Raw genomic sequence first — 11,003 nt, 5'->3', positions numbered from 1 at the left:
AAAAACTTAATTTAAAAATAAGCAAAGAAAAAAAAACAATGATTCAAATGAAGCCATTCATTGTCCTCCTGCTGCTGTTCTCTTCCTTCGTGCTTTGATGCCTGGTGTGTGCGTGTTTGCAAATTCACACACACCCAAGACTAACATAAACGGAGAGATGAAAAAGTGTTTGCTTACTCCGTTTAGGCCTCACATCCAGAAATCACTGAATCTTCCTTATTTAGAGCCAAACGACATAGAACCATCTAAACAGAGATTCTCAGTGAAGAGTAGCTTATCAGGATTGAGGGATAGATAGAGTAAGGCATGTATGGCTTAACAGAGCAGCTCCAATATTATAAGTTTATATTTTGAAAAGCCATTCTTTATTCCTTTCTTAATAACTACAGAAAAATAATAGAACTGGACCAAATTGTCTCGGTTGCTATGGAGCCACAAAAGATATATACTCTTTCACACCATACACAAAAATAAACTCAAAATGGATTAAAGATGTAAATGTTAGACTGGAAACCATAAAACTCCTAGAAGAAAATCTAGGAAGAATACACTTTGACATAAATCGTAGCAATATTTTTTTGGAACTGTCTCCTCAGCCAAAGGTAACAAAAGCAAAAGTAGACAAATGGGACCTAATTAAACTTGAAAGCCTTTGCACAGCAAAGGAAACCATTAACAAAATGAAAAGACAACCTACTGATTGGGAGAAAATATTTGCAAATGATATGACCAGTAAAGGGTTAATATCCAAAATATATAAACAGCTCATACAGTTCAATATCAAAATAACAAAGAACCAGATTAATAAATGGGCAGAAAACCTAAATAGACATTTTTCCAAAGAAGGCATACAGATGGTCAACAAGCACATGAAGAGATGCTCAATATCACCTATCATCAGGGAAAGGTAAATCAAAACCACAATGAGATATCACCTCACACCTGTCAGAATGGCCATCATCAAAAAGAACACAAATAACAAGCATTGGTGAGGATTTGGAGAAAAGAGAACCCTCCTACACTGTTGGTGGGAATGTAAATTGGTACAGCAACTTGAGGGCTTATGTACTATTTTAACAAAGATGATAAATTGTGGGAAAGTGACAAGAGAGGGAAGGGGGTGATTGGGCTTCTATAGGTGGTAAGTTGTGGGCAGGTAAACCCATGGGGAAACCAATGGAAGAGAGGCTTGTTTTAGTAGTTTGTTTGTGCAGACTCATCTCAGTGAAAACTTTCCTTCTCTAGTGATAAGGGTTGTTCTCCTCCTGATTCAGGAGAGAGCAGGGGAATACCTTCATCTGGAGAAGGGATTTTTACATAGCTTCAAAGACCCCCTCTACAAAATGCTTATTAATCACAAAGGCTAACTTTACAGTGGAGAAGTGTGGGAGACATTACCTTGATGAAGTGACCGAAGTGATCATCACCAGGAATGGGACAAAGCAGATTTTGCACTACCTGACAGGTTGACATGAGCATCTCTTCTGTGAATTTCTTGCCGAAGGTGCCTAACCTAAATCTAATTATGATGAAATAAACCAAAATTCAGGAACACTCTAAAAAATAATTCAAGATAAGGAAAGACTGAGAAATGATTTCAGATCAAAGGAAACTAAAGGACTGTGACAACAAAAGGCAAGCAGTGACTGTGAACTAGATCCTTTCACTATGAAGGACATTTTTTGGTCAATATGTGAAACTTGAATGTGTTCTGAAATTTAAATGGCAGTAAGGGATCAATGTTCATTTTCTAATTTTGATGGTTCTAGTGTGGAGAATGTCCTTCTAGTAGGAGAATGTCTTTTCTTACAGGAAATACACACCAAAGTTTTTAGGGGGATGGAACATGGTCAGGAACTTACTCTCAAATTGTTCAGAGGGGGAAAACGTTCTTAATAATACATTTGCAACTTCTCTTTAAGTTTGAGATCATCTCAAAATAAAAAAGTTATTTTTAAAATGTCTCTAAGATTCCAAATTTATTTATTGAATCATAATATTTGAAAATGTAGGACTAATTTCATGACACTATCATTAAAGAACTATACCTGTTTCTGGGTCTTCCCTGGTGGTGCAGTAGTTAAGTATCCATCTGCCAATGCAGGGGACACGGGTTCGAGCCCTGGTCTGGGAAGATCCCACATGTCGTGGAGCAACTAAGCCCATGCGCCACAGCTACTGAGCCTGTGTTCTAGGGCCCGCGAGTCACAACTACTGAGCCCATGTGCCACAACTACTGAAGCCCACGCACACTAGGCCCACGAGCCACAACTACTGAGCCGGCATGCCTAGACCCCATGCTCCGCAACAAGAGAAGCCACCACAATGAGAAGCCCACGCACCACAACGAAGAGTAGCCCCCTGCCTGCCACAACTAGAGAGAAAAGTCCGCACGCAGCAATAAAGACCCAAGGCAGCCAAAAAATTAAATAAATAAATAAATAAATAATTTTTAAAAAGAACAACTATACCTGCTTCTAAATATAAATTTTAAAGACAGGACATAAAAGTACAATATTCATAAAAGTAAGTTAGAGAGGAATTTTCAAAACAGCAGGATGAAAACACAAGCAGGTATGTTTAGTTAAAATGTCTTCAAACAGTCTCTGTGACTGCAGCCTTACAATTCATCAAAGAATTTTTCTGAAACCCTTGATTTTTAAAGTTGGTTCTTAAAAAATTAATAAATACGTAAAACAGTCTCACCACAGATCAATGTATTTATATGTACACTGCAGGTCTCTGAAATGTGTGATGTTCTACCAATGATATCCTGTGGTATACAAATCCTGTGTCTTGATTCTGTTCTAACCAATTTGTTGAGAAGAGATTGATAAATAATTTTTAAATAATTTCACAAGTGAGAACATTATGTGTAAAAAGCTCATTATTAAATAGATTTGACTATTTCCTTTATCAAATGATGTTCTCTGAAACAAGCAAGGACAGTCAAAACCTGACATAGATGGATCTCTCCCCTAGGAGAATGTCACCTGCCTTGTTATCAAAATGTTCCACTGTATCTTACAAAGGAAATAGTCACTTTTATTCTTTTCATGTTTTGATGATAGACCACAAATACGTTTTTACACAATAAGCTTTATTGACTGTTCAAACTATTCTGTTTTTCTCTTTATAATTGACTATTATTACTATTCTATAAGGTCTCAATGATTTACAAACTTAGTAAAGATAATAAGCAACAGATTATCTTGGATTCTACAATAATCTTTGAAATCATATAAATATGAGGTTTTAAACGGCACAGTTAATTTATGTCCCTCCACACAAAAACCTGCACATATATGTTAATAGGAGCTTTATTAAAAATTGCCAAAACTTGCACACAACCAAGATGTCCTTTCCTTAGGTGAATGGATAAACTGTGGTACCTTCAGACAAAGGAATATTATTTAGTACTAAAAAGAAGTGAATTACTAAGCCATGAAATGGCATGGAGGAACCTTTAATGCATATTACTTAGTAAAAGAAGCCAATGTGAAAAGGTCAGGAACTATTTTATTTGATGCTATAGCACAATGTCTTGCGCAGGACCTTGCCCTCGGGAACTACCCCCCGTATGAGTGAGCTTGGGCAGTGCTTTCCTGTTACCGCCCCTCCTCTTCTTCCCCCAGTATCAGACCAGCCGTAATTCTAAGCCAATGGTAACAATGCAAGAAAGTCTTGATTTTTAAAATGATTGGATGAAACATTTTTGAAAGAGAAGAGGGGACTTGAGCTCAACTGTCAAGTATGGGCAGACATTTCATAGAAAAAGAGGGATGGTGAGGACATTCCAGGCGGGAAACATGAGAAAAAGCAAAGAGCGGAGAATCCTGGCATCTTCTGGGGACACGGAAAAGAACATCCTTTAGGGGTGGAGGTTCTTGGAAAATAGTTGGCGTCAGGCTGGTGCGCAGGGTGAGGCTGCATACGGACGGTAGTGCCTGCCAGGCTGACAAGAAGGAAGGTCTGTGGAACGTGGGGAAACCGCTGTTTGCAGTGCCTTGGGTAAACCTCTCTCCCTTCCCTCCTCGCAGTTGTTCCCGGGAGCGGGCAGGATGTCTCATGCGCCCTGGGCTACTTCCCCTGCGGCAACACCACCAAATGCTTGCCTCAGCTGCTCCACTGTAATGGCGTGGACGACTGTGGGAACCAGGAGGACGAGGACAACTGTGGTGAGCATGCCCCGAGTTACAGCTGGACGGGGGTCGGGTCCCAGGAGCACCAGGGGAGGGAGGACCGGGGTCAAGTTGCTGAGACCTCTCGGTACAGAGAGAAATGGGAAATGAGAAAATGAAGTTGAAGTACAAAATATATGGCACTTAAGGAAATCTTACATTTATTTTATTAGCTTAACATATCCATTCTTATAAAGAAGATGCGGTTTTATACATATATATGTTTGTGTGTGTGTATACGTAATATGTACACAGTGGAATACTACTCAGCTATAAGAAACAATGAAATAATGCCATTTGTGGCAACACAGATGGACCTAGAGATTATCGTACTAAGTGAAGTAAATCAGACAAAGACAAATATCATATGATATCACTCATATGTGGATTCTAAAATATGACACAAATGACCTATTTACAAAACAGAAACAGAATCACAGGCATAGAAAACAAACTTATGGTTACCAAAGGGGAAAAGGGATGGGGAGGGGTAAATTAGGAGTTTGGGATTAACACATACACACCACTATATAGATAAACAACAAGGACCTAGGTATAGCACAGGGAATATATTCTTTCTTTAAATTAATTTTTATTGGAGTATAATTGCTTTACAGTGTTGTGTTAGTTTCTGCTGTACAGCAAAGTGAATCAGGTGTACATATACATATATTCACTCTTTTTAAGATTCTTTTCCCATATAGGCCATTACAGTGTATTGAGGAGAGTTCAGCACAGGGAATATATTCTTTATCTTGTAATAAATTATAATGGAAAAGAATCTGTAAAAGAAAATATATATATATTTACTTACTATGACATATATATGTACAACTGAATCACTTTGCTGTACACTGGAAATTAACACATTGTAAATCAACTATACTACAATTTTAAAAAAATCCATTCTTTCCTATGTATTAGCTCAGATTCTGTGGGGCAGCAATCCCAGCTGGGCTCAGCTGAGATCAGCTACACGGTCTTCTTGCCTCTGCTGCGCTTTCTCGATGCCTCTGTAGGCCTCTGTGGGTTGGCTCTCTCCCCGTGCCTGCAACCTGGGCTGAGACAGCTAGGGACACTGGTCCTTCTGCCACATCCCTCCCAAAGCACGTCATAAGGCCAGCCCTGTTCCAGCAGGGGAAATGGAGTGCTCCTCCTGCAGAGAGCAGCTCAAAGTTAAGTGCAAGGACCTCAGACAGAGGGAGGGCAGGCTGCAGGCATGCTTGACACAGTTGGTATTACATTTACTTTTCCCACAGACATTAATATTAACTCGCAGTGACTCAAAGAGTCCCACCTGCATGACCTTAGGAAGGTCTGTCTTTTAATTTAAATATTTCCAGGAGCAACCATGATTTGTCTGTTTATTTATCTTATTGAAACAGTAGCTGATATTTGAAGAAGTGATATTTTTCTACACTCTTGATTTTGTAGTTATGTGTGTATGTAGGGGTGTGTGTGTGTATGTGTCCTCTTGATTCAGGGATAGTTATTGAGGAGGTGGGTAAGCTTTCCCCCATCTCCTGAAAATGTAACTGTAGTTTATTTTGGGGGGAGATAAATTATGCAGATTTCTATATTTGGTCCTGAAGGATGTTCATTACTCTGAATCCTGGTGAATTTTAATAGAGAGAATATAACACTAGGAAAGACATTCAGGTCTATTTCTTCAAACTTAGAATTGAATTCTGATGACAAGCATGGGCATGACTCTTGTGGAAACAGTACTTAATGGGAAGCAAAATCAGGTTGGAGATGCATCCTCCATAACTGTTTCTTCTTTCCCTCCTCCTCCTGCAGTGATTTCCACTATCTGCAGGTCTGTGACCAGCCTCTCCCTCTCTGTCCCGTCATTTCCATGTGTCTCCCCTTCTATTACTCCTCTCTAGCTGCCCACCCGCATTCCTTCCTTTACTCTCTCTCAACTCCCCTTCTTATTTTCATCCTTCTCTTGTCCTCCATTCTTTTCTTTTTCAAATCAAATCCACCTCAGTATTCATAAATTAGATTTTAATTATTATTTAGCTCACTCCATTAAGTTTATACGCTGCTCATTATATAGATTTTAACACCTTTACTTCCAAAGAAAAAATCCAAGGATTTGCTTTTAATTTCCAAGTAGCTGTAAAAACATTCCTGCCACGCCTACCCCAAACTTGGGCTGAGTTGCCCAGAAGGGTGGTTTTTATCTTATGGTCAGTGGACTCTGAGAATCAAGAAAATCTTCGGGCACGGTGCGGGGTCTGTAAATCCCCTGAAAACTATGAAATGTTGTGTATTTGTGTACATGTGCATTTTCGACAAATAAAGTGTTCGTAACTTAACAGCTCTGCAAAAGGTTTAGAGTTTTTAAAAGGCAAAAAGCTTCCTTATTCGTGTCATTGGCTAAAACAGAAATCTAGAAAAACAATTTCATCCCAAGCTGGAATCAGTTTCTCCCAACTAGCACTCTAAATCTGTCCATATAAAATCAGTAGTTGTGAGTAGTTTATGACAGTAATCGCAAAAGCAACAAATTTCCCTCACCTTCTTTCATTTATTTTTATTTTTTTTGACAAGGAACTGATATTTATTAAGCACTTAATGTATACTAAATACCAACATTATACTTAAAATTTTTTAAATTTTATTATGGTAAGGACACTTAACATGAGATCTAGCCTTTTAAATTTTGAAGCAATTTTTAAGTCGGCCGTACTGTTCTTTTTTTTTTTTTTAACATCCTTATTGGAGTATAATTGCTTTACAATGATGTGTTAGTTTCTGCTGTATAACAAAGTGAATCAGCTATACGTACACATATACCCCCATATCCCCTCCCTCTTGTGTCTCCCTCCCACCCTCCCTATCCCACCTCTGTAGGTGGGCACAAAGCACAGAGCTGATCTCCCTGTGATTTCTTTTTAAAATAGAAACAAAGTTGTAGCAAGATTCCTCAACCAGGCAACAGAAGCTTCAGGCTCAGATCCTGGAAGTGCCTCTTTCTGTCTGTCGTTACTTCAGCAAATCATTTCTTTGGGCTAAGTCCCGTTCCTTACTGTGAAATTGGAGTAATAAATTTATTGTAAGGATTAAGTGAGTTACAGGGGTAGAAATGCTTGTCATATAATGGGCACGCAGTAAATCTGGGCAGACCAGATTACTGACTACCATACTTGGCAGTTACTCTGGAATTCACCTCTTTGAAATTCTACCCGAGGAATTGTTTACATTTGATAGGACTCCAAACCAGGGAAGTACTGGTTTGTAGGTGTGAAGAGAAGTATGAAGCAAGTTGAGACAAGGTAGTGTAAGCAATCTCTCCCCAAGCGGGAAGGGTAAGCTGTGACAAAGCGAGAGAGAGGCATGGGCATATATACACTACCAAACGTAAGGTAGATAGCTAGTGGGAAGCAGCCGCATAGCACAGGGAGATCAGCTCGGTGCTCTGTGACCACCTAGAGGGGTGGGATAGGGAGGGTGGGAGGGAGGGAGATGCAAGAGGGAAGAGATATGGGAACATATGTATATGTATTACTGATTCACTTTGTTATAAAGCAGAAACTAACGCACCATTGTAAAGCAATTATACTCCAATAAAGATGTTAAAAAAAAAAGATCTTGCTAATGTATCATCTTAAGGATCTCGGACATGAGCAGGGAATGGTGTGTACTACTACCTTTTATGAAAAAGAAATATTCAGAGCATGGATCAAATAACTTAAGTTCTAGCTACATGTGCGTATAAATACCTTAAATATTAGCATGTGAAAATAAACAGCATTTATTTAATCAACTATTACTAATTATTAAAAATACAGGTGACATTTGGAAAGTAATTAAGATTTTAAAAACGAAAAAGAGTATGCTCTTTTAAAATCTTTGTTATTCACCATTGTCGACATTTAAAAATCCCCACATCCAATTTTGGAAATTGGAAATTGGGGAAAATCATAATCCATTCTTATGAAGACATGTCTTTGTAACAAATATTATGTTAAACTGTTCCTGGTCTTCTTATGCCAGGATCACATAACTCTCCTGAAATTCACCTAGATCAGCAGATCCCCAAATGTAGTTCAGGACCAAACCCATCAGCGGCATCTAGGAAGTTGTTAGAAATGCAGGTTCTCAGGCTCCATCCCAGCCCTATTGACTCAGAAACTCTGCCACTGGCCCTGCAGTTTCTATAAGCTCTTTGTGTCTTTCAGATGCACAGTAGACTTTGAGAACCACTGACCTAAACCCAAGTGAGCAGGAAGTAAGGGATGCACGCGAAATAGTAGCCACAGCAGAACTAAACTTGAATCAAGACTTCAGTATGGCGTGCAAGCATTCTAACTTGCTACCAAACTCCATTATTGCAATTATTATCAATTTTTTTTTGTTTCTATACGAAAAATTGACACTCTACTAGTGGCAGTCATCTGGAAATACCAAAAAATTGAACTACGCTCAAAACCTCAAAGATGGCCAGTTGAGATGCTGCTCCTATTCATGCATGAAAGGGCTCGAACGTCCCAAGAGGGATGTCAGAATTTCACACCATTTTTACAGTCCAGGTCATAAAAATTATGAGATGTAGTTATTTCTTCCTGCTTCTCATTACTTTAATTTCCTTCACTAGCTGTGGTTTTTTCCTTCATTTTATAGTGTCTGGATAATTTATGCTCCCCCAGCTGTTCATTTTTAAGACATCCATATTTAAATTTGGTCTAAAAGGACCAAGTCAGAAAGTTGGTCCTTTTCAGAATATGTCAATCTCATGCATATTTGAATAAGCAGCATTAAAGATATTTGCAATCACATAAAATACAATATCTTAGATATAAAAGGAAAACCCACAGTTAAAAATCACTTTCAGAGTGATCATTTACAGCTTAGTATATTGTCAAATAAAAAATATTTTTCTAATGGAAGGGGGGACTTTTTTCTTGGTCAGACCTTTTAAAAGATACATCCTAAAATAAGTAGCTCCAAAAAGCTCTCCCTTATTCCCTTAAGCTACTTAACTTTGACACCAATAGTAATTATTAAAGTGGAGAAAAAAGTCAAACGGAAATAGTGGTAATAAAATTTAAGGAAGTCACTTAAAAAAAATGAAACACCACCAAATAAGTTAAACTGACTCCCTATGGATTGAACTATAATATAAACTAATTATATTTAGAAAGAACTGTTACTTTTGTATTATCATAGACATCTTAAACAAGTAGTCTAATTTGACTATAATTTTCCAGTTCTCTTAGAAAACCCATAAAAAACAAAAGAATATAAAATATTTTTTAAAAGTAAAATATCTCAGTACAAAAAGCATAAGGTATCAAATCACTGAACATTTTTTATGGACACAATGCAAGGAAAAGTTTAAATCAAGTTTTTGATATAAAATGATTAAAGTTTTCAGTTGCATTCACAAGGATCCCTTCTTTCTAAAATATTTGGGCAATATAGAATTTATATACATATATATATATATATATATATATATGTCTACTAGGCAGTTACTCTGGAGTTCACATCTTTTTCATTCTATCCCAGGAATTGTTTACATTTGACTGAACTCCAAACCAGGGAAGTCCTGGTCAAAATTGATTGCACCGTTTTTATAACTTCGATCTTTACTGATAAACTCCAATATGGAAATGTACAAATTTTTCCCGAATTATGCCATTTGATATAATTCCCATATGTTTCCGCCATGTATTACTAACCCATTTATTCATCTCCATGCAGAACTATCACAGATGCAATCAGAAAAGAGGCTAAAAAAGAAATCTTTGAGTCATTACAGTAGTGTTTAGTGTGACAATGACGAACCAAAAAAGGAGGGACCATTCACTGTTTCAGCTAAAACTCTTAGATACTTGGGAGAATATGTCTGGGTAAATACCAAGGGAACCTGATTACAAAAAGGTGTGAGACTCTCATTCAGGAATTATCTTTGTCGATTTCAAACTGAGTGCCAACTTGGTAGTAAAAGTGAAATATTAAAATAGCATCAGAGGGGTGGGACTCCGTCCCTGCCTCTGACACCCTCACATCTTACTTCTCTCAGCCTTCATTCTCTACTCCTGGAAAACGGAGATCAGCAACATTATAATGAATGTGCTTTGAGATCTCATGATGGTCTTTAGTATGCGTTAAATAGAATTTTGGCCAGGAAAGTGGAATCATATAACCTGAAGCACCTTAAAAATAACAAAGGACTGAAGACCTTCAAGATGGCGGAAGAGTAAGACGCGGAGATCACCTTCCTCCCCACAGATACACCAGAAATACATCTACATGTGGAACAACTCCTACAGAACACCTAACTGAACGCTGGCAGAAGACCTCAGACCTCCCAAAAGGCAAGAAACTCCCCCACGTACCTGGGTAGGGCAAAAGAAAAAAGAAAAAACAGAGACAAAAGGATAGGGACGGGACCTGCACCAGTGGGAGGGAGCCGTGAAGGAGGAAAGGTTTCCACACACTAGGAGCCCCCTCGCGGAAGGAGACTGCGGGTGGCAGAGGGGGGAGCTTCGGCGCCGCAGAGGAGAGCGCAGCAACAGGGGTGCGGAGGGCAAAGAGGAGAGATTCCCGCACAGAGTATCGGCGCCGACCGGCACTCACCAGTCCGAGAGGCTTGTCTGCTTACCCGCCGGGGCGGGCGGGGCTGGGAGCTGAGGTTTAGCCTTTAGTCGGAGCGCAGGGAGAGGACTGGGGTTGGCGGCGTGAACATGGCCTGAAGGGGCTAGTGCGCCACGGCTGGCCGGGAGGGCATCCGGGGAAATGTCTGGAACTGCTGAAGAGGTAAGAGACTTTTTCTTCCCTCTTTGTTTCCTGGTGCGCGAGGAGAGG

General features: G+C 39.0%; 1 protein-coding gene across 4 annotated transcripts in view; it reads left to right on the top strand.

The window, feature by feature from the left end:
• Nucleotides 1-11,003, top strand: part of RXFP1 (relaxin family peptide receptor 1) — a gene marked incomplete at both ends in the record, with an annotated part of 100,959 nt that overhangs the window by 29,726 nt on the left and 60,230 nt on the right. For all 4 annotated transcript variants that reach the window (XM_079715726.1, XM_079715727.1, XM_079715725.1 and 1 more), the window contains one exon: nucleotides 4,041-4,178. In XM_079715726.1, the coding sequence (XP_079571852.1) occupies nucleotides 4,041-4,178 (138 nt within the window). The remainder of the gene's footprint in view (nucleotides 1-4,040; nucleotides 4,179-11,003) is intronic.

The sequence above is a fragment of the Hyperoodon ampullatus genome (assembly GCF_949752795.1).
Source record: "Hyperoodon ampullatus genome assembly, chromosome: 1".
Classification (NCBI taxonomy): Eukaryota; Metazoa; Chordata; class Mammalia; order Artiodactyla; family Ziphiidae; genus Hyperoodon; species Hyperoodon ampullatus.
The sequence above is the reverse complement of the archived record's forward strand: the minus strand, read 5'-3'. Positions and strand labels throughout refer to the sequence as shown.